General features: G+C 43.1%; 1 protein-coding gene across 5 annotated transcripts in view; it reads right to left on the minus strand.

The window, feature by feature from the left end:
- LOC107544870 (TLE family member 1, transcriptional corepressor) overlaps positions 1 to 24500 on the minus strand; it is an 81922-nt gene that overhangs the window by 16092 nt on the left and 41330 nt on the right. For all 5 annotated transcript variants that reach the window (XM_087822717.1, XM_087822718.1, XM_087822720.1 and 2 more), the window contains 8 exons: positions 24148 to 24352; positions 23402 to 23418; positions 11266 to 11382; positions 8083 to 8136; positions 7447 to 7599; positions 5916 to 6060; positions 4747 to 4931; positions 3364 to 3440 (listed from right to left, as the gene is read on the minus strand). In XM_087822717.1, coding sequence (XP_087678843.1) covers positions 3364 to 3440; positions 4747 to 4931; positions 5916 to 6060; positions 7447 to 7599; positions 8083 to 8136; positions 11266 to 11382; positions 23402 to 23418; positions 24148 to 24352 — 953 coding nt within the window. The remainder of the gene's footprint in view (positions 1 to 3363; positions 3441 to 4746; positions 4932 to 5915; positions 6061 to 7446; positions 7600 to 8082; positions 8137 to 11265; positions 11383 to 23401; positions 23419 to 24147; positions 24353 to 24500) is intronic.

Genomic DNA, 24500 nt, shown 5'->3' on the forward strand with positions numbered 1-24500 from the left:
TTACTGGAGTCCAACGTGTGAAAAGTGTCACAGGACATTACAGGGTACCACTGGAGAGAGACCGTGTATGGGAAGTTATCAGCAAAGGCTTCGTGAAGAAGGCGGCAACTGAAGTGGTCTTTGAACAGAAAACAGCTCCACAGAGGAGGAGAAGACTGGTGAGAAGGGACGTTGCTTGGGTAGAAGAAGGAACCTTTGGGAATAAGTGGTTATCCCATCTGGCCAGAGCACAGGATGCAAATAGACATGAGACTGGAAAAGCAGGCTGGAGCGATTTTACCAGAGGGGCCTCAAGTGCCCCATCAGGAGCTTATATGCAACTTTTAAAGACCTCTGAGCAAGAAATGGATCAGACCAGATAAATACTGTAGAAAGGGGAACACTCATCTAGGATCCTATTGACAAAAGTGGGTATAAAATAAGTGAGGATTTTAACAAATAAAAAGACTGGGTAAAATGGAAGTTAAATAAGGAAGAATCAAAGGCTAAAGTTTGGGCCCAGATGTCAGACAGAATGGGAGATACGCCTTTAACAAACACAGAGACGTTAGGAGAGACTGGTGTGGGGGAGGGCCAATGACCACGTTCATTGCAAAACCTTACAGAGATCTTAGATGACTTAACACCGAAAACAAGTACCTCGACTGTGAGTCATCTCGCTCTAGTCCACTTTTATAACAAGAAGGTAATGCCACAGGGCCTTTTGCATATGCAGGATTCTCCACCTGGAGGTTTATGTCCTGCCCGTATGAGGTTAATGCAGCTCAGAAAACACTTCTAAGAATTCTTCCTTGACCCTCCCTCCAGATGGGATCAGCCCGTCACATGCTTTCACATAAGGGTTCCTCTCCGTCACAGCTCTTATCTCAATTATAATTAGGCATTTATTTTTTGTGGTGATTTGATTAATGTCTCTCCATCAGTAGGCTGTGAGCTCCCAGTAGGGTCCCCTATGCCTATGCAGCAAATCTCAATGAAATCTGCGGAAGAGAGGACAGGAGGGAGGTGGCTATCTAGATTTTAGGGAGCAGATGGTGCAGGAACCTGAAATCACATCCTACAAGATAGGGCTGAAGCATGGACACATTCAGCCTGAAGAGACGCCTCCTGGCAGATGGTGGTCTCCAAACATATCTGAAGAGCTGTCGTGAGGATGATGGATGAGCGGCGCACTGTGTGGTCTCAGGGGGTAGGAAAGAACCAGGATTGATGGGTAAAAATTCCAGGGAGACAGATCTCAGCTCAGGGGCTGGAAGAGTTTTCACACAGCTGGAGAAAATGGACTGCTCCAGGCGGCAGCGAGTCCCCAGCACTGGATATGCTTGGTCAGAGGCACAGAGGCTATCGTAGGAGACGAGCCACAGATGAGCATTCACACTAGAGGCATTTCAAGGTCCCTCTGGCCCCAAATGAACTCTCCTAGCTGTACCACTTTTAGGAGGTAGTCATCCATTTACTCCTGGTGCTGGGAGCTTATCTTACTCTGTCCCCAACAGCCCACCCTCTCTGTCCCCTTTCCCTGTGGGCTATTCCTTCCTGCACATGCTTCAGCCTGCAGTATATCAGCCTCACCCCAGGAAGCCCTGCCCTTCCTAATTCTGGTCATTCTTTACGTGTTTGCCTATAACCCACTGCTCTGTCTTCACAGTACTTATCGCTGATCACAAACATAACTAAAGCATTCATTGTTCCTTCAATGTCTCCACATCAGTGGGCCCCCAGGCGGGGAAGGCGAACATTCTCTTGCCTGGAGCATGCCCAGCATCTAGCACAAAGCCTGCCACACAGTTCTTGCTCAAACATCCATGAACAGCCATCCAAGTATTTCGACTGGTGTTTCTCAAGAATGACACTTGCAAAAGGCCTTTACCACCTTGTTCACCCAGCTCTGGACAGACTGGTTTGTCTCCCTTTCTCTTAAGTGTCTCAGACCACTGCTGGTCAAAGTGGGGTCTGCAGACCTTTGTTTGCTATTGTCAACTCACTGAGAAATGTATATACAACAGTCAGTTCATAACTCTTGTACTAAAATATTAGGATACTTTGTATCTGCTCCCTCCGCCCCCGTCCCCATTCATCTGTGTTGTATGTAACAAGAGTACAGTCTGCACACTGGGAAAAACTGGTCTATCCTCTCAGCCAGGAGAGAAGCACTGCCTAGGCACTATTACTTCACTAACGGGTAAGAACAGTTACTAATTAAAGGGCTGACATGGGAGTAAGATTGTATAGCCCTGATCCTAGTGACAACGGGGAAGTTCATTTTGCCCTTGGATACTACCTCCATCTTGCTCACATAATATGCTCACCTCCAAAAAATGCATGAGAAGTGGACGCCAGGAATCTGCTTTCCTAAAAGCAGGTGATGGAGATAAAGAATTCCATTTTTCCTCATGCTCCTGGTTTAGTTGAAACAAGGCTCCAATTGAAATCACACAAGGATGACCAGGTAGCTGAATGGGCCATTCAAAATAATGCAGTAATGTTTGCTTTCAACTTTATGTGTCCCTTGCAAACACACAAAGGTAGAGGGTAACAAAAATAATCTGAAGGCCTATTACATGTGCCTTTCCCAGAGAAAGGCAGAGTACTTGTTGGGAAGTAAGACCTATTTCAATTTTGCTTTACAGAAACTGAGAACTTTAGGAGTTCTTTGAAATCACATTTCTAATTACTAACTATGGAAAGCAAATGATTTCACGTGACTATGGAGAAATAACCAACAGAGGTTCCCAAATTCTGAAAGCTCTTTGCCCTTGAACCCATCTTTCTTGCTTCCCCACACTGCCACTCGCTTTCTATAATTCTGAACCTCTCAGAATAAGCACTCAGCAAAACATTACTTGGGGGTCAACCTTGGATGTTGGTATCCAACAGAACCTACCCTTTATAAGACCTCACATCTACCAAAATAAGGAAAACGTAGCACTGAGCTGGGTAAAGAGACAACATGTTTCACATTTCTGAGATTTCAAGAGTTCGTGACAGCTTACTGCCCACAACAGTCCTGCTGAAAATCCCCTGCAGTTATTCTCCAACCACACGGCAAAGCAGAGCAGCTTTCTGCAGAAGGGCCGAGGGAGGAGGGCCAACTGCCCCTGGTTCTTGCATCGCTCCTCACCCTGTCGCCAACAGTTTCTCCCCAGAAATAACTGAATGCATGAGCTCACCCACAGTGAGAAGACAGAGGCATGACACCTACAAGGTGCCTATTTATAGAAAGTGTTAACACTCCTCAGGAAAAGACACCAGAAATCTCCTTGGAAACGCCCAGGCCTATGCTCCCTTTGGAATTCTAGTCTGCTAATACCCATGACTAAATAACTGCCTTGGAAATAAAACTGAAGAGTTGGAGGTACTTACGGTTTCCCTCCAGGGATTCCTGCCAGGTTGGGAGGGATCGCAGGTACTCGCATGTGAGGGGGGGGATCAAACCCAACCTGGAAGCAAAATAAGGCATCGCAGACTCAGTTCATATGTGGGAGGCACTAGGTGAACATCTCTACAGACTTCTCACTGGAAACCCACAGATCTCCAAAGCAACATAAACAGTGACACGTGCTAGCATTTTCCAAAGGAAATATATAACAGAAGTAATACTACCACCTCTAAATACTACAAGATACACTTCTTCCTGGGGAGGTGGAGTGGAGTGGGATCTCTTGTGCACTGAGAGCCAGCCTCCCACAGTCAACCCTTCCTGTGGACTCAGGATACTCTGCCTTGTCCCAGCAGGTACACAGAGCAGTGTGTTGTCTCAGTCGGCATTTCTCAACCTCAACACTATTGACGTTTTGGGCCAGACAGTTCTTTGTTGGGGGCTGTCCTGGAGAACGCAGGGCGTTTAGTAGCATCGCTGGACTCTGCCTTCTAAGTGCCGCATCCCCCAGTTGTGATCATCAAAGTACCTCCAGACATTACGAATGTCCCTTGGAGGCAAAATCTCTCCCTTTCATACTGCTGGTCTAAGTTATTCCTTAAGGATTCATACCTGCTTGTAGGCACCTCAATGATAGCACCTAGTGCCCCAGCTGCGCACTTTGCTTTAAACTATCCCGCCCTCCACTGCACACCCTTCCTACTAGTGCAACATAAAGGAAGAACCAACAAATGAGAAATGCACATGACACACTGCAAATAACCAAGAGGAAATGTTTACAGACTTCTGTTTGCTATGGGTTATAATCTATCCCCGTTTCCTGAGGCAATGAAGGGCTACACGTGAGATTTCATCCTTCATGCGCAGTTTTGTATCTCCCTGGTCAAAAACGAGGCAGAGGGACAACCCACCCCATGGGTTCAGTCCCTTTTTGTGTTTCTCTGTCTGTTGCACTGAGGTCCTTACACCTAAGCCATGCTATTGGGTTCAAAGAATAATATAGGCATGGAAAGAGAAAGTTACGGCTCCTCAAATATTTTTTCCTGAGGATTAAAGAGGAAGAAAAACCCTCAAGAAAACGAATGAAAAGGCTTCTGTGAGCTACTTGAGTCATTTCATCGCCTTCCAGAAAAAAAAAAAAATCTACTTTGGTGGGAGAAAACCAGATGTCCCCGAGCCGCCAAAGGCGCTCCTAAACACTGCCTTTCTTCATCCGCAAACACAGTCAAGCAAGCGCCCGGCCGTGGCTGAATGGAGCGGCATGTGGGGGAGGCGCGGCGGCGAGCGCGGGGACACTGGGCCTTTGTTCCGGGGCGCAGGGGGCCCCGGCCGCGATCCCGGGTCACCTGCCCCGGGCGGCCACCTACCATGGGCGAGCGCCCGTAGGCCACCACGGCGGCGGCGGCGGCCGCGCTCATCTGCGGGGACATGTTGTGGAGGCTGGCGTAGGCGCCGGGGCTGGTCAGCTCGCCGTTCATGCCCGCGTGGGGCACCATCGCGAACGGGGCGGGGTACGGGCCGGGCACTGCCAGGGGCGTCCTCAGGCCGGCCGCTGCAAGGAAGCACAAGCCGAGCGTGACTCAGCGGGTCGCTCAGGTCCGGCCTGGCTGGCCATTCGCCCAGGGCTGCTGTTAGTGCCGTTCATTCGGGGGAAGGGAACGGAGGGAGCCGGCCCATCACCTCCAACTCGCACACAGGCCCCCTTCTTCCCAGAGCCGAACTGAGCCCTGGGAAGGAACAGACCCCAGGGGACGCCCTGCCCACACGCTTCCTTCTCCGCAGCCCTGGGGAACCAGGGGGTAAGATTAGCAGTATTGCACCCAGTCCGCACAAGGCAAACTGAGACACAGACGCTACCTGTTGACCTGACTCAGCCTCAAAAGGTGTTCTTGATAAAATCCTAGATTTGTTTTTCAGTCCCAACCCTCTGTTCCCTGGGAATGCTTCCAAATGAAAACCCGACCCTGGATTTACATAAAGCAAAGCACGGGTTTGGAAGGAATATTCTGGGGCCTCTTTTCCTTTCCCAGTGAGGAGAGCCGAGTTGAAAGTCAGGAATTTATTCACAGGCTGGAGTCTCAGTAAAACTCTCCCAGTTTCTACGGAAGGCGAGATCCCGGCTTCCTGATGGACCAGCACAAAACTCGCCCATTAAAGTAAGCAAGAAGCACACTTGGGCTGGCCAGACAGGCCGTTTCAGTCAATATTAGCAAATTCAAGACACACAATAATAGTTTGGGAGGGCGCTTCCATTCAGAATAATTACCAGAAACATTACTGAAGTCCCTAGGATTTGGATTATTTGAAAATAACAGAAAAGTCAAATTTAAACAGCCGGAGATGGAACAGGGTACAGCTGCTGAAACTCGAGGATGAACATCTGTTTCTTATCACGGCTTTCCAGAGATAGAAGGAGGGAGGCAGGCAGCAAGTACATTTCATGTTCATGGGGAAACTGCGTCACAACATGAACAGAGGACGACTCAAGCTGGGAAAGGAAAAGCAAAACAAAGCACAACAAGAGGCAGTGCTCTACCCGCTTGGTTAACGAGGGGGTCCATGGCTGGAGGCTTGCCGAGCCCTGGACGGAGTCCTGGAGTGGCGCTGGTGCCCGGCGTTGGCATGTCGCTCCGCGGCGTCGGTGTGCTGGATTTCAGAACAGGCGTGCTGGCTTTTTCATGCTGGTATCATTAAACAAATTAAATGAGTATTATTTTTAATCCAAGCCATATTACACAATTTATCACAACAGCAGCTGGGACACTGGGCACCTCCTCGCTGCTCCCTCAGCCAATTTTCATAAATCCACACAATGTTGACAGCATTAACTTGTGAGCGAGAAATGTTGACCTTTCCTCTTCCTGCCAGAATTAAAACTCTAGCTAGAGACACAGAACATGGTCACACTTCTTCCTCTGTAGATTTTATTTTAAAAAGTATTTTTCCATCAGGCTTGTGGACTTTGGATCAGGGCCAAGTTAGAAGGGTGACCATTCAGAGGAAAGCTCCTGGTCACTAGCAAACAAATGCCTGGTCACCAGGAATGTCAGAGGGAAGACCCCTTTTCTAATCTTGCCTTTTTTTAGTAGCCGTGGGAGTGAGACTAATGGTGAAAGACAGCGGGGCTGGATTTTATGAGTTGCAAACCAGTATCCCAGAGGCAAAAGCCCTAGACTAGTCCCATCATTGTGTTTGAGAGTTATTCCTAAAATGAACAGATGGCCCTCTGGAGTTAAGCATCGCTGCCCACTTGCCTATATAACCAGTGTGGACCATTAGTGCAGGAGTCAAGACAATAACAGGGTGACAGCATCTTTTTTTGCCTCTCAACCTTTCATATCTTTTAAATGGGTCTGAGAAGTGCTATGGCGCAGTAGCAAAGAACATGGGCTAGAGAGAAACCCCGGCTCTGCCCAGCTTTGGATCTGATGGGCAGTATAAACTGGCAAGTTCCTCAGGCTTCCCTCCCCATCGGTGAGATGGCATGAGTATGGACACTGTGTAAGGATTAACTGCAGGGCTGTTATGGCTCAGTTATTGTGAGTTAAGAGATGACACACTCCACAGTGTTTGCTGAAGGGCTGAAGGCATGAACAGGCTCTGCTGTACCCCCTCCCTCCACCAGTTCCAGGCTTCCTCCAGTGCCGCCTCGTGTACACCACCAAACTGACCAGCAACCCAATCACAACACGCCCCGACAGGACTGCTCAGTCTAAAACCAGGTAAAAATGGACAGCTTAAGAAAAGGAGGACTTCTCCAGACCTAAGAGGTTTGAGCTATTTGCTAACTGGGAAGTTTTAGATAGCCTGTGCTAGGAACATATCCCCCAAGTAAGATGGCAGTGGACATGGAAGCTTCTCTCTCTCTGATCATGGCCCAAAAGAAACAACTGGGAGGGGAAGAGTAGCACTGTATGGGAACAAAGAGCAGAAGGATGAGTGTCACTTTTAAACACTTAGAAATATAATTCTTAATCAGTAAAAACCTCACATTTCAAATACTTTAGGTCCTCTGGTCCACAAAGAAAACTAAACTACTGAGGCAAGTGAGAGTTCTCATTACCTACCAAGCTCATTTCTTTGGATTTCAAAGAAGTGGAACTTCCTGAGGAGGCCGTGGACGCTGGGCTGCTGGAAGCATCTTTCTTTAGCAGGCGGTTTTTGTCGATCCCATTTTCCCGGGGTGAGTGGGCGGGGCTGGCTCTCGGAGAAGAAGGGTCCTCAACAAGCACAAGCAAATTTCCATGATTTTGCTTACAGGGGACAGAGCTTCCCCTTACACACTCCTATTTCCACAGTAAATCTCTAAAGTAAAGGAAATGCTGAGAGTCCTTTAGATTTAGGGGACTCCAGGGTATGCGCACTAACATTGCTCTAATTAAAAGGATGGTTTTTGCAAATACATCCAATTAGACACCATAAATGAAAAAAACCCCAAAAACCTAGGAACAATCATATCCCTCCTATGCTCAAATACTTTGCCCAGAGGACATGGGAAGGAAAAGAGCACAAGACCCAACTTAGGAATCCAGAGTGATTAGAGGAAACACAATTCCGACTCAGAGCATTACTGCTCCATCCACGAACAACATTAGGTTCTCGCTACATAAAGGTGCAAGAAACCAAAACACAAAACACTGTGGCTCCAGTTCTTTTTCTCACAAGTCACTTTGAACATAAAGTCTGATAAAAAGTATAGTTACCTCATTAGACACATCCACAACTAAATTGTCATCACTTTTGTCACCATCACTGTCCTGGAAAAAAAAAAAGTTTTAATGCCATTTATTAAAGATTTGAGGCCCAGTTAAATTTCTACAGTCCTGGTATCAGACAGACTGAAAAACCACCTGGGATATGCCTACGGGCTCCCTTCCAGATTGCCAGCCCTAGTGATTAATCCCCCTTCTCCCCTTCTTATCTGACCCAAGGCTACACAGAGCCCCAGGTGGGAATTCTGTTGCAATAGCACACCAATTCTATAATCACAGCCGGCAGAGGAGGCTTGGCACAAAGTAAAGGCTCAATAAATGTTTGCAAGCTGAATCTCCCTTATAATCTGAAATCCACATTATATCAGGTCTTTTCCCATTGGATTTCAAATTAAGAACACGATTTCATGCCACTGCTTTTATGTGCATCACCTTGAAAACAGCCAAAAAATCTAATGTTTATAGACAACTCATAATTATATAGACAAACTTAAACCATGTTCCCATGGGGTAGTTACTGCAAAAAAAAAAAAAAAAAAAAAAAAAAAAATTAAAGCAAACAAAAAACTAAAAACAAAGCTAGTTCCTGGCTGAAATAACATACCAAGATCTGACTTCATGTTAAGAATAAACCTCTTTAGCAATCAGGCTGGAATATTTTTGGAGAGATGGAAGGAAGATAGGATGGCAATATATGCAGGGCACCAACATCTTGCAGTAGGGCTTTCATCGTCTCTTCATAAAGCCTTACAGTTTGGTAATCAGAGCAATCTCCAAGGTTGCACTGAGTTTGCAAAGGCCTCAGAAAAGCTGTCCAATTTAAGGATATGACCACTCCTACAAGTTTAGGTCAGGATGAAACAGGCTACTTGCTTTCATGGCCAAAAGGCCTGACGACCTTTGGTGCAGAGTAATACAATGAGCATACGGAAAAAGTAGGCTACTGCAATAGGCCCTAATTCTTAAAAACTTGCCCATAATTTATGATCTAAACAGTCCTTTTACTGGTGTCATTGTAGAATGACAATACACAAATAATGTTTGAGAAATATTAGTACAGTGCAAATATTACCCACGTTGACCTTCTGTGTGACTTCAGCTTTAAAGTCAGGTCTCAAATGTCTTCTCTAACCATACCTAGAGCATTACATGTGAGAGACCTAATTTACTTTCTTCAATAATGTGTTACTTTAGACATTGTTATAAAGGCACCATGCAATTCACCAGTAACAACATAAAATTATAAGCAATGAGGAAGCCTAGGTAATTCAAAATAGTCCACTGAAAGAAACATTTTCAGGTAATAAAAGAAAAAACTAATACTAAAGAATAATTTGCTTTCACTTAGTAAAGCCCACAGACAAGCTTAAATGTTTTCAGGTGTACCGAACCCAAAGACAGTGTGGTGAAAAAAATAGAAGCTAAAATTGTTTCCCTTTTAAAAAAATTATTTTATTGAAATGGTTAATGTAGTACATAAACCAAACTGGCAAAAAGTAGCAAACAATTAATTTATTACAATGGAACTTTGAAGTGAGTCCTTAAGTATACTGTAATTTAAATCTTAGCTTTGTGCTGAACCCTTCCGTAAATACAGTACAATATGCCTGTTATGGGTCTGAGGCCTTTGCCCAGATTCTTCAGCATCACCTCAACACATCACCCTCAATCACCTACACAACTAGACATACATGCAGATTACAAAACAGTCACAGCTACGGATTGTAGCTCACTCACTATTAAATAATTTAACATACATGAATGGAACAACCTGGAATGGAACTGTATTGGCAAATTTCCAAATTTCTGCATATCATGGACCTTCTCACTAGCTTATTAACAGTTGATGCTGTATATAAAAGTACCTGAACGGGACACTGGCTCTGGGAAAAACATGAAGGGCAAACATTATGTGCTAAAAGGATTGGGCTAGGAAGAACCAAAAAAGTAGGTTCTTAGGATATTATTATGGTGCAAAGTATAGATCATTTCAAAAGACCTCTGATAATAATATCCATCCTAAGCCCTGGGTTTGGGAATCCTAGCATCATGGCTAAGAGATGGATTTTGGAGTCAGACTGCCTCCAGACTCAACCACTAACTCTGACCTTGGGGAAATACTTGCAAGATCTGTGCTTCCGTTTCTTTATTAAATAAAAGGTATCAACCTCACAGGGTGTTTTAAGGGTTAAAGGAAACAATTCATGTAAAAGCACCCAGTAGCTGACACTAGAGTTGTTGCTCAAGAAATGTTACCCATTGTTAGCTACAGGTTTGAGCCAGCTAGCAGGAGGCAGAGAGGCCTAGCGTGTGAGCCTCCACATAGCCTGCACACCAGCCAGCCAGAGGCAGAGCTTCTTCCTCCAGGAGCAACAGGAAGTGGCCTAAATCAGCTTTCTACTCACATACTGCTCCTGAGAACTGAAATAGACACTCAGGGATATAAGGAAACTCCAAGTTGTCTGTCAGCTGCGATGTTTATGATGCCAAGAACAGAGCCGATGGCCATTTGGCTCGGGGCGCTCTCCACGGGAATGCGAGTTTAGCGAGACCTGAGTGAACAGTCCTCCCTCCATCAACCCGCCATGGGATCTTGCCTGCAGGATCTGGACTAGGTGCCTCCCAACATTTCTTCCATTTTTACCACTAAACTGCTTGCTGTGGAAAAGGGTGAACTCTGCCTGAAGACCTAATACAAGCCTGAATATACTATGAGAATAGCATTCAGGAAGGTGTTTTGTGACACCACAAATCTTACCCTGATCATTTTAGCAGCACAAGCCCAGGACAAAATGAAAATGCAGGCATTGTTCAAAACTTGAGAATTTGAAGAGGGCTGAGTGCAGGGCATTAAAACCAAGGGTGAGGCAGGGTCCTTTTATAAGCAGGGCCCTGTGCAGCTACACAGACTGCATGCCCATGAAGCCAGCCCTGCATTCTTACATCCCCACTTAAGAGTAAGGCAGAAAGCCTAAAATGTAATACTGAGCCTGGCAGGAGGATAATTTACAGCTGTAGAGTGAAATAAAATCCAGCAGTGTAAGAATCTGTCCTCTTTATGTATTATTTTAAGGGATGTGGATTATCACTAAGATCTTAGAGTACATTTGTATACTCACTTAAAAAATAAGCAAGTAAGCAACAAATATTGTTTCTAGTCCTTTATTTACTTACATAGTGGCTGGAGTCCTTATCGTCCACCTTTCTTTTTTTGATGTCGTTGGAAAATTCAGGCCCATTTCTACGTTTATCTGTGCCTCTTAGACTGTCTGGGACCAAGAGGGAATTACTCTGCAAGACAAAAAATTAATCAAAGGCTTCTTCCCAGGCCTCTTTGTACACTTGAAAACCCAACCTGAATGTGATAGCTGTTTTAGAAAGGTGATACCGACACAACCTTTCATTCCATTTAATTCATCTCGTCTGAAGACTGGATGGCAAACATTTACAGAACTTTAAGCACTTAAAAGGGAGACCCTGACTATGCAATTGAACCATGCTTCAGGCCTTACTTACTTACAATGCTCTATTTACTGTTAGAGAAATGGGAGCTTGATGCTTGTGTGTGGACATGTTTCTATTCTTTCCCACTTGGACTTTCTGGTCAAGAACATGAAAAGCCTATGAGTAAAACCTGAAGTTATTCGATTAGCCTTATTTCGTGACTGCGAGTCAGTGCGCCCCTCTAAAATCCCAAAGAGAACAGGTGGGATTAACAGGATGGTTTCCTAAAACACAAATCAACACTTTCCTCAGACAATGAAGAAACTCCTTTGAATTCTTTTAATTTATTGTTGAAAATATGATTTGATGTTCCTCGCCAAAAGCACCGCAATGTAAGACTCAAAGAGGAAATTTCAGCCAGTGGATCTTCACCGGCCAAGCCAGTTCCCACACATAAAAGCAGGAACAAGGGCGAATCTTTTCCACAAACCACACAGGCCACTTTCATTCGAATGTGCTGAGTACGAACTGCTGACCCAAAGAAAAGAGGCATTTTAGATACTTGGGGGTCACATGACATGATCTGACAGCTGGTCAATTCCCATCTCCTCTGGGCTAAAGCATCAGAACATGTTACAATGAGTTATTTTAAGTGCGGGGATTAGCATATGCAAGGGGGCAATTTGTTCAGTGATGTGTTACAGCCTCGAACAATGCTGGGCGAGCTGTGTAAAGGCCTCCTTTCACAAAGCACAGATAACCCCAATTTCTGAAAGATGCTGGAGAACTAAGAGGAGGGTGCCCAGGGCCAATAGATAATTATGTTACCTTTCTCTGCCACAATTTAAAAGAGAAGGGTCTGAGGAAAACCTTGCCTTAGATCACCTCTAATGCCACTGTATTACCAGGAACGAATCATTTACACACATTTTTAACCATCATGGGTATTCGCTCCTAACTAGCCTGCAGTAATCAGCCAGGTGGCTGGCTCTCAACTTTCCCTTGTGACAACTGTGGACCCCACCACAGGGGCATCCACAGCTCAACCACATGCAGGAAAAAAATAAAAACTGGGAACCAGAAGGCAGTCTGAAGCCTCTCTGCCCACTTCTGGAGCTGACTGTGTCATGAGCTGAGCTTTTCATTCATGACTGTCCAAGCTACACGAATGCTAAGAAGCTTACAGAAAAACAGGGGAGGGACAAATGCAATTCAATACACAGAAGCTCAGAGTAATGTCCTTAGCACAGGGTGGGGAGCTGAAAGGTAAGCTGGCTGGGTCCCTGAAAGAATTACCTTGGAAAATGTCTACTAAAAATTAACTCCTCCAACCCAAACCCACACTGCCTGACAAGATGCAGAGGCTTAAAAGTTCTGCAAAGTGCAAACATGCACTCAGAAAAGCAGAGCCAAGGGGAGTTTGCACTTAAGTATAAAATGTGTCCAAATACATCTGTGTTATAGAATATATCAGCCCCCAAATCTCCTCTCCAGACTCTGAGCAGATACATTTAAGGGCACGGCTGTATCAACTTTACATCTGCCCACGTGCCCAGAACGCGCGATTGGTGTCTACCAGCAGTTTTAAAGTCTCTCATCAGTGTCACCTTCACAGCCCTTCTGCTATGCCTAGCAGTGGGCATCCAAACCACTCAGCCATTCAGAGACAATTTTAAACGATCTTACTTTTTAAAATGATGTCAAGTGGTATTGCAAACATAAAAGTAAACGACACTTCTGTTAGGAAAATACAACGTTTGTTAGAAACAATAGCACTCCTACAGCTGGACCTGTAAGCATGTCAAGTTTTGAGACCTTCCCGTCAACCTGTTAGAAGTTACTACTGCAATTCCTGTTTGAGCAGCTTAAATGAGGCCTGCAATCTGAATGTGCTTTTGAAAAAGCTCTAAAAAGTTTCTCTAAATTTGGACAGAGCTCGTAATTAGCACCTCTGCTTGTCTGAAAATCGGCCCCATTCAAATGGCAGACTTAGACAAGTTACAAAACAAAACATCTCATCATACCTCTAGTGCTATAAAACTGATTCAAAACAAAGCAGCGAAGAGTGTGGGCTGGAAAGGCTGGGAGCCAAGGTAAGGAGCCAGGGGGTTCCTGGCTCCTGCTGCAGACCCACCCAAAACGGACCACCTCTTTCACCCTTGTCCCCAGGAACCCAGTTTTCTGTGTATAATTGACCCTGACATCCTCCCAGCTCTGATGCTCCCCTTCAGTATTGTTTTTGATTTAAGCAAATAGTTCCAGTCTAATGAACTTCATGTCGGCAACAACTTTCTGGTTAATTACTGCCTATGAGACCCCAAGTTTTGTGGTTCCTTCATTTGTTCCCCAGGAACCCAACCAAAAGACTTCATGGGTATTACTGGATGTCTCATGATGCCACTGTCTTTTCCTCTCCTGCTGTTTTCCCCCCTGCACCATCTAATGGCTCAGAAGTGGAACAGTCATTTTGATGGTCATTATGAGCTGTTTTTTATATATTTTAAGAATGGAGAGATTATATCTGGGTATTGACTTAATAGCCTTTGGATCCTTCAAAATTTAGGGTTCTATCTTGGTTTGTTGGATTTGGACCAGGATAGGTAGAATCACATTTCACACAAACACTTAACATTTAAGAGGCCATGGTGAAACTGAGGCTGTTTCACTTTGTTATTATTTAAAAAGTCATGCATTCTAAACACAGAAGATAATTAGAGTCAAACCTTTAAAGAGGCCAAAGCAACCTTAAAAAACACACTGTTCATCTCCCTCATCCCCTCATTTTATCTGGAGGATGCCCAGAGAGGGGAGGTGATTTTTCTAAGGCAGGAAGCTCTTCCCATTAAGTCAAAGTGCCACCACCCAAAAGAGTGATTTTTAAAAAATATATATACATATATATCTTTATTGATTTCAGAGAGAGGAAGGGAGAGGGAGAGAGAGAATCATCAATGATGACAGAGTTGTCACTGACTGGCTGCCTCCTGAACGATTGAGCCCACACCCTGGGCATGTGCCCTGACTGGGAATTGAACCTTGATCTCCTGGATCATAGGTCGATCCTCAACCACTGAGCCACGCTGGCTGGGCCAGAAGAGTGATTTTTAAACTCAATTTATGTACCTGAAAACTTGTACCCAAACACCTGGTTCCAAATAACTGCTTACAAGCCACACTGGCTCTTTAGCCTTTGAAGCTTAATAAATATTCTAATGGACAGAAAACAGTGCCTAATACATACTGCATGTTTTCTCTGTTCCCCCCTCCTAACCACAGATACACACACACGCCCTGATTCACTTGGTTGTTCACAATACTAAAAATGTGAACATAAAATTTGAAAATGAACATTTTACAGCGTACTTTAGAGTGACCTGAAAATAGTCCCAAATTCCTATATTTGCATTCATGAATCCTACCATTGATAACCCAAGATTCACATGAGAAGAAAAACTCAGCAGATGCCCTAGCCAGTTTGGCTCAGTGGTTAAAGCGTCGGCCCGTAGACTGAATGAAGGGTCCCTGGTTCAATTCTGGCCATGTATCTCGGTTGCAGGCTTGATCCTTGGCCCTGGCTTGGGCGCGTGTGGGAGGCAACCAATCGATGTGTCTCTCTCACATCGATGTATCTCTCTCTCTCTTCCTTCCACTCTTTCTGAAAAGCGATGGAAAAAATATCCTTGGGTAAGGATTTAAAAAAAAAGAAAAGAAAGAAACTCAGCAGAGAACAAAGTAGTCCAGGTACCCACAGCACTGGTTTCATGTGATGGCAATCAAGGCTGATAGTGATCCCTCAGCCCTCTTTACCATCACAGACCTCTCTTCCCAGAGTCCACATTTGGAAAGATTTTAATCTACCAAACAGCATTCATCAAGTACAATTCATTTTCCCAGTGTTTATTTGTCAAATAAACATTTAATTGTGAATCAGAGGTTTTTTTATTCAGCATGAGAACTAGTGTTACCACACTGATATACTCGAATTCTAGTCAAGAAACTCAATGTTTTATTTCACCTTGCAGCTGGCAAAATTTAAGTATCTGCCAGAATTTTTCAAACACTTTAATTATCAGGCAGCCTTCTACTACAAATGTCCTGAGGGCTGGGATTTCCAGACTGTATATATGTTTTCCTTTACTTTAAAATTTCGTTAAGAACAAAACAAAATCATCTTATTTACCTTATGTCTTCTACAAGAACTCAAAATAGGAGTTTTATGTAGCCCAGGGGGAATATTTAAATCAGAGCAAATCAAGATCTGAAAACACGTTTTGATTTCAAAACAAACTAAAATTGTAAAACCCTGATGATTGTCTGCACCTTTCGTGTTGCATACACAGGTAGAGTCAAGTAAAATGATAAAGGGAGAGGCTATCTGACCCATCTCTAAAGAAAAATGACCCCCCTGGAATATTCAGTACCAGAGACAGAAAGAGGGTCCAGACCTACCCGCCCACTGGCATGACTTCCTCTCCGTTTTATGTTGAAACCACATGAAATGCCTAGATGAGGTGCAGGAACAGAGAATATACTCCACCTGTCTCTCTTTAAAAAAAGCTGTAATTCCTTGAGAATATAACACCTCAGTGGGCCTCTCCACTGGCAACAGGGAAACTGTTTGCTATGTATGACTAATACACGCTTCCTGAGGGTCACTTCTTGCACTAACAGTGATGGGATGGTTAAGAACACTATGAGAGTGAGCAAGGGAGCTACTCAGAGGGACTAGAAAGAGTAGCAGATCTTCCAATATCACAGCGGTATGCACTCCGTGAGTGGTCAAACCCAGAGCAGCTTTCTAATTGGATGAAGCACATTTTGTAAAAACACACAATAGGAACATTGTCTGCCACAGTTCAGTGGAATCAGGTTAACTATATAGTTGGTAGAGGGTTTGAACCTAGTGGGTAGAAGTAGACAATACAGTCTTAAAACAAAGCAAAGGTAAACATCCAAATGCAATTATTAAACCATATGTTCATGAAAGAACTTGTGATGTAAGTAGAAGAGTCTGTTGAACCTCAGAGAGCATTCAGTCAAATCAAAAGAGATTGTCAAGATTTGGACTTTGTGTCTGTTACCTTCGTTCTGACCATTCTGGACAGCATTTGTATTTCATGCTCTGATAACCCACTCAAGAAAAAGGAAGAGACCCAGCTGCTTCAATACGCATAAAACCAGACTTTAGAGTCTTATTCCAAGAATTTTACTTTTCTTTCAGCAATTTTACAGCAATAGTTCATGTATGCTGAGATATTTTGGAAGGTAAACTCCAGAAAATATAAAAGAAGGCAAGTTTAATGAAACGTTACACTGTCAGTGCTACCAGAACACTTGTTACAAAGTTTTCATATATCCCTCATCTATTCTGAGACCTCAAAGCAACTCTTCTGCCAACCAAATCTCAACCTGGAAGCCACCCGCAGCAAATCTGAAAGGAGAAACTGCTCACAGATAGAGCAGAAGCTAGACAGGTTTCCCTAATGCAAAAATAATGTACATTATTCAAATAGATTTCTTTAGCTGCCATGCTGATTCCCCTAGGGAATTTCCTCCTCCCCGCAGGAAAGTGTTTGTGTCAGAGGTACAGATTGGAAACTCATGACACCTCATTTATCCTCAGTTACACTGAGGCAGTGGGAACCTAATTTGCTAGCGCACTCTACACTGACAATTAACTTCTCGGTGAACATTAAAACAATTAGGCAACGACGCACCCCATCACATCTGTGTGCCTTCTCCACCAACACCTGGTACCAATTAAGTCATCACCCCATGCTGTACTTTTTGCTACAGTCCAATTGGTCATTCTCGTATTCTGCCTGACATTTCGACAAATGTATTTTTTGCCCATAAAACTAACAAGATCCCTACCTGTCAATGGTGAAAAGGGGAAGAAAGTGGAGAAGTGTGGAAACGTGTCCACTTGGCAACCACATCACATCTCAGAAGCCCTGGCTGTGAAGCAGTTGTGCTGAAGGGTATACATCTATTTTTCATAGTTAAAAAGCAAAATACAGAAAGAAGTGTGCTCTTGCACCTTGATCTAGGAACTCAGCGCTGTGGGATGCAGAAGGGGGACTCAGTCAGGAGGGCTCCGGGAAGAGAACGAAGCCATGCAGGAGACACCCAGGCTATATTTGGCCTCGAAGAGGTATTAAATTAAATCACAAGATGCCTTAGACATCACCCTCTACACCCCCAGCTTGCCTTCCACTCGCCTTCTCCAGGTAAAGCAAAATAAAACAAATAAAAACTTTGGAGCTGACAATAAATATAATCATTTAAAAATAATTTTTAATACACAAACTAAGTCTAGAAAAGATTTTGGAGGGAGAAAATGGTCTCTACCTGTTCTTTGGTTTTTTCTTGTTGTTTTTAGAGTAAAGATGCCCTATATTCACTATAAATGCAGTGAGATAAAACTGACACATTTCTGGTCACACGCAGGCTCCAATATCCACCTGGTGGGATATGGCAGCCACATAAACAGATGCCTCACCTGTTACAGGCATACACTCTTAACAACCTAGAAACAGCTGGGGCCCCCCTTTCTTCAGGATTTCACCCTTCTCATGACAGTGGTGCCAGTTTTCCCAGAGGATCCATTTTTTTTAAGCACATGGTTTTAAATTCTGTCAAGAGGGAAATCTGCTGAGACAACTGTCTGAGAAAACGTCAGTGTTTTCCATTGTGCCTAAATACTGATATTTCAGGTGACTCTTCTCAGTTCTACCCTTTATTTCTAGGCAATTCCTTGGCATGCACCAGGTCAAGATAAAGTCATAAACATTTAGATGAAAATACCTTCTCCTAGTTCCTACCTACGTTTGACCAACTTGATTATCATGAGACTGATAAAGTTCATAGAAAGCTGACATCAGTCTATGGTCCCAATGTCCTAAAAAGCACCAGTAACTGACACCCTGTCACTAGGCCCTAACCTCCACAACTGTCTTACCCATTGTATTTTACAAAGGAAAGGAAACCACAAGAAACTTTGTTGGGCACGACTGTGTTTACTGCCTTGCTAGCAGGTACTCAGGGGGAGGGGAATCCTAAAGGCTTGCTCGGCTCTGCCTGATGACTTGCTGTTCCTGGTTCCTAAGCCCTCACCCTGTGAGGCCACCACCATCGCCATGTTACAGATGAGGCTTGTCCGTGCAGTCAGAATTCCACCGCAGCATGTTCTTGTCCACAACGGGTGTTCTTTCTATCACTCCCACCCCTCGTGTTGCCGTAATCCTGAACTGCCATAATCCTGAAGAGAAACTGGAGATAATGTGATATTCAAAAATAAAATTTCAAAAAAAGAGCAACAATACAATTTTTTCCAAAGAAGGCCTCACGTCTTACTTCCCCGTGCTCTCCAGTGCTGAGGGTCGTCTTGAAAAAAAGTGAAGTGATGGGTGGTCTGAACTAGGGTCTGGCTTTGTGCTACCTCGGCCAGTTAACTAGGCAGGCAGAACTACTAGAGAAGAAAAACAAAGACACCACCTTACATTGAATAGTGATGGTTGTCCTAAGTACTTTTAAATAAGTTCCAAATATGAACCTGACCATTTTAGAAGCCAGCGATGGGAGTGACAACACAGTCCCTCTGAGAGACATCTAATTTTTGACTGCCATTAACTAAGCAAATGTATGACCAGAGGCACCCAACCTCCCTGAGCTTGGTGTATGATTGATAAAGTGATGATAATTGCACTGTTATGGTCTCTAATGTAGATGAATAGTACTTAGGCTTCTCTGGCGCAGGAACCCCTTTTGAGAATTTGATGGAAGTTATCTCTCTCCCCAGAACACTCTGCATGCAGTTTTGAGAGGGTTCAAGAACCTTCTGAAGCCCATCTAGGAGCCCTGCCTAAGTCCACAGACCCTCTGTGCTCTGGGGTCTCTTCCAAACCCCACTCCCAAGTGTGCTCCCTTTTCCCAATGTTCCAAAGAGTGATCACACGCATTAGGAATTTCGGTATTTTCATTTAAAAAATATCTGACTGGGACATTAAAAGACATCACTGCAAAATGGCACCAAGTATACACAGTGCCTCCAACAGTGCAGGGCACATAGTAAGTGCTCACTATGTATTTGTTAAACTAATGAGGATTTAAACACATTTCTATCCTATTTTCTTAAAAGCCATACAACTCTTAGTCAATTCTCTTAATTCCAGATCTTTCAAGCCGACTTATTTAAATGATACTCTCTTCAGCCAAAAGTTAATGCAATTCATCTCTAATGGAAATATCTAAAGTTTTATTACTACTGAAGAAATAAAGGCCTTTGTTAGGTCATCTCATATTTCTTTGTTCAATAGTAAGTAGCATTTTGCTAGTAGGCTTATGTTAAAAACTACAACCACCAAGTTTTGCAAATTAGAAAAACACCAGTCAAATCTTAACTTATAAACAACAGCCAAAGAGCAAAATAAAAGTTACTGGCTTTATCATTCATTCCTGTTTCAGAAACAAGCAACTTAAAAATAGTGCCCATGTTTTCAACCTTTTCTTAGTGCTTTCATTTCCTGGGTTTAACATTAAAACGGGTTACATTAAGGCTCACTTGTTTTCCCTACCGTAAAACCTTAAACTAGCAAATGGGATAATTTTGTCACTAAAAATAAGCAAACACAACCTGCAAACCAGTTCTAGACTTACAGATACAAATCCATACACACCCACATCCCCTCCCCTCTGGATCTAGATAAGTTCCTGGTTTTTGCACTTAATATAAATAATGTATGTTCACTATACAAAGAAAAGCAGGAAAATATTAGACTAGACTAGTCTGGAACTTTTCAGAACTCCTCAGTCTTATGGCAGAGGTTCTCAGGGTTTGGTCCAAGAACCCCTGATGTTCCCAGAGAAACTTACATATCTCTTTGAGGCAGACTTTCTTCCTATACTTTAAAACAATGTTTCCCAATAGAAAGAATGCAGCCGGTGATGAGAATACAGCCATCCTTTTTTAAACCAGGCACTAAAGACATCTGCAAATGGGTAAGACAAAACCCCTCTACCCACTATCATTTTTTTATGTTGGAAAATAGTTTTTCATTAATAGTGTTCACACAAATTAAATAGCTCTTTATCTGCCTAAGTGATTTTAAAATTTGTTTTATCTCTAATCCAGAAAAATTTCAAAATATATAACCCACATAAACAAAAGTTCTTTGGGGTCATCAATAATTTTAATTTAAGGGTACAAAAAGATCCTGAGACCATAAGGTTTGAAAACCCCTGCCTTGTAGCAACTACTCTTAACCCCTAATTGGGTGAAAAGAAGCAAGAGCATTACAGAGCAATCAACTCACTTCATCAGCCAAGTAAAATCCGACTTCGTAATTCAAACCACTTTATTAAAGGGATAAGCACTATAATATTTTAGGCACTAATAGTACACATCATCTTATTATCCATTGCTTCTCATATTCAATTTTACACAAAGTTTGAAGAGCTACTTAATTTTATGTAACTGCAGCAAAATCCCACTTATGTGGACAGCGAACAGATTAATTCTTCTCTACAGACTGAATTAAATGTTTATGTTATAAATTAGTGTAGTTTCCCCATTTTATATCACCACCACCTACAGTTCTCTGTAACAATTAGGCAAGAAACACAGTACCCATTCTGAAAATATTCTGAAATTATCATTACTTGTCAAAAATTTGATGTGAAAAAGGAAACATACAAGTAACACATGAAGTAACCTTTTATTTTGCATGATTTTACAGATAGCTTTTTACGCAATGTATCCACATTTTGCCTTGAACTTCACTGCTGACTCAACGCATGGACTTTAAAACCACCCGCAGCTGCCTGAAATTCAAGAAACATTTTGTCCTTGCTCCATCCCACCCTCACTTCCACAGTGAATTAAGTTCTTCTTCCATTTTTCAGCCAAAAATACAAATGGGCATTATTAGACACATTCAGAAATACACAAAGAGGTCTGAAAAATGCCTCTGCTACCTTAAGCATGCAAACCTCTCCTCATTCCTGCCACTCACTGGCATTTCACAGAGGTACATACCATGGTACCCCTTCCAGGACTGCCTAGAACTTTTGCTGAAACTTTCTAGTCCTTCCTTTAGGATTTTGGTCACCTTTTCTTGGTTCCTTGAAAAAGGCCTTGTGATATGTGTGCTTCATATCCTGAACTATAGGTGCATCTCCTATATTACCTTACATATAGTAAACACTCATTAAATAAATATACAGTGATTTAAGGTGAAATCATAGTACCGAGAATAAAAAGTTAAAGTTCCAAACCTAGAATAAGTTCAATAAATTAAAACATGCAGCAAACTAAAGGACATGGGCTCCCTCCCTCAGCATCTTCCGCCTCCTGGTCCCTGGTCCAGGATTAGAGATTTTAATTTGACACTCTATTGAATGAACATGGCAGAGATGATAATCTACAGGGACACTGAAAGAGCAAAACATAAAGGTTACCTCTATAAATCAAAGTCAGTTTACTCAGGTGTGTATTTTGCGAAGAGGATAGTTTAATACCTAGCTATAATGGTTTTCTACCCCCTCAACATTTTCCAGAGAAAAGTTATAGTACCCAGAATTTTAAAACTAGCTATAGCTACCCCATCCTTTCACCATTATCCATTCCCCCAACACATCCTGATACATAAGGTATTCCAAGATCTATCTCAAAGAGAATTTTTCAAGTTATTACTATGCACCCTGGCTGGTGCGGCTCAGTTGGTTGGGCATCGTGCCATGAACTGAAAGGCTGCCGGTTCAATTCCCAGGGAGACCACATGCCCAGGTTGCATGCTGGATCCCCAGTGGGGAGGATGTGGGAGGCAGCCGACGGAAGATGTTTCCCTCTCCTGTCCATGTTTCTCTCTCTCTCTAAAAATCAATAACAAAATATTTTTTTTTTTAAAAAGATACATAACACAGGTATACACAGTCACTATTCCACATGGAAAAGCGAGGGGGAAAAAACCATAAATTTTTCAGGATGAAAAGAATTACGTATCTTCCTTCCAAATGCATAACCAAAAAAAGTTACCAGAATGATTTAAAAGTTCAGTATCCCATTGTTTTTCTACCAGTTAGATTTAAGATGGTCAAAATACTGCCATGTTCAAAAAGAAAGAAAAGAAGGAAGGGAAGGAGACAAAACTGTAGGTTATCGTAGCTAAAAAGGGGCCAATTTCTCACTCTATTTGATCATAACATGAGATATGCATTTTAGATACAGATCTCCCCACAGCTAACTCGTGGTTATGTATACAGATCAAATGTGCATTAGGTAAAATGGGTAAGACTTAGGCTGCTGAAAAAATGAGCTCTCCAAGTCCGCTGAATTTCCTTGTTTTTAAGAACTTAAGATGCTCAATTCTTTGGTGTAAAATAAATTTAAGTTCAAGTCCACACTCCAAGGACAATTATGAAAAGAAAACTAGATATGGAAACCTAGCAACTAAGATGCATTTGCAGAGGATAATAAATGGTTCGGGTAGAAATAACACGTTACTAACCAATTTCACATGTGGGCTGTGACCTCTTGCCTGTAAAGCTGGTTTAAGATAGGAATGAATACTCTTAAACTACAGGCAACCTAGACTCAAAATGCAACGGGAAACATTTTTAAAGTGGGCCTGGGGCACATTCGGATCAGAGCAAACAGCTGTGCCCCCAAATCACGTTGTTCTCATCAAAGAAAGTTTTATAAAAAATCCGGAGCAAGAAGAATAGTCATATTTAAAAAAAAATAAAAAACCTAGTCACTGAGAGACAGGGAAGAATGTGCACGCCTGTGCCTGTGTTTAAGGAAAGGAAGCTTGGGATGCACTGTGGGAAGGGGGTGTGTTTGTGTGCGGCAGGCGAGAGTACTTACTGTGCCCGGTTCTCTGTCTGCTCCGGAGGTTACCAAGAAACGCACAGACATGCCCGTTCAGACACAGAGGCAAGAACAGAAATAAAAAAAAGGGGGGAATAATTAGAACACAAGCCCCAAACAGTTTTAAAAATGGCTTTTATTTATATAAGTCATTGCACATTCCTAATACAGTGATTTCCTGAAAATTACAGTATTTTGTAAACATAAGATTTACAGTTTAACCATACACAAAGCCTATTTTTTTATTTCTTGACAGAATAAATTACTTTTCTTCAAAAAATTAGTCAAGTGCAATTTTGCCCAATATTTAACGCATACTAGAATTAAAGCCTATGAAGCTAAGTAGTAACAGATGCAATTATCAAACCTCTCATTTGAACACATTCACTTTCAGATTTAACTTCTTATTTCGCCCCATTTAACATTACTTTCTTTGAAAATTACCCAATTAAGCAGTTAACAGTTTTCCATAATATGGTACAGGCCACTGGCATTAACTAGGCAGTTGCCAAGATGTCAAGATGCCTGCAATCTAAAAAGATCGAGAAATCTACAGATGCCCACGCTAACCCTGAGCACTTCCAGGGTGAACTGTGTTTCAGTGGCCAAGCTTTTCGACAGTTCCTCTTAGCTCATTGTTTGCTCTCTGAATAGGTTGGGGCTTTCTTTAGCGGTGCACACAACTTTGCAGCACTGTATGAGTGTGAGGACAAAGTCCTAATCAGGCTTGCCCGGCCGCTCACCTCTGTGGTGCTCTGCATCGTGATGCTTCTTGTCATCTTTTATTGCCAAGTGAGACTGCCCACTCAGAGCACTAGACAGCGCCAGGAGGCCGGCACTGCCGCCCAGGGGTGGGATTCCAGGCGGCTGAAGTCCCGAAGGGTGAGGCGTTAAAGGGACTGGGGGTCCGTGGCCATGAGAAAGGTGCTGAGCTTGCAACTGCTGCTGCTGTTGGTGGTGGTGAGGGAGGAAGAGGAAGAGGAGGAAGAGGAGCAGGTGGTGGTGATGGTGGTGGTGGCAGCATCCAGGAGAAAGTAGACATGACATGATAGGGTGGAGGGAAACAGGGGGGCGATACACACACGAAGAGAGCAAA

Source organism: Miniopterus natalensis, chromosome 12 (genome assembly GCF_054644295.1).
Source record: "Miniopterus natalensis isolate mMinNat1 chromosome 12, mMinNat1.hap1, whole genome shotgun sequence".
Classification (NCBI taxonomy): Eukaryota; Metazoa; Chordata; class Mammalia; order Chiroptera; family Miniopteridae; genus Miniopterus; species Miniopterus natalensis.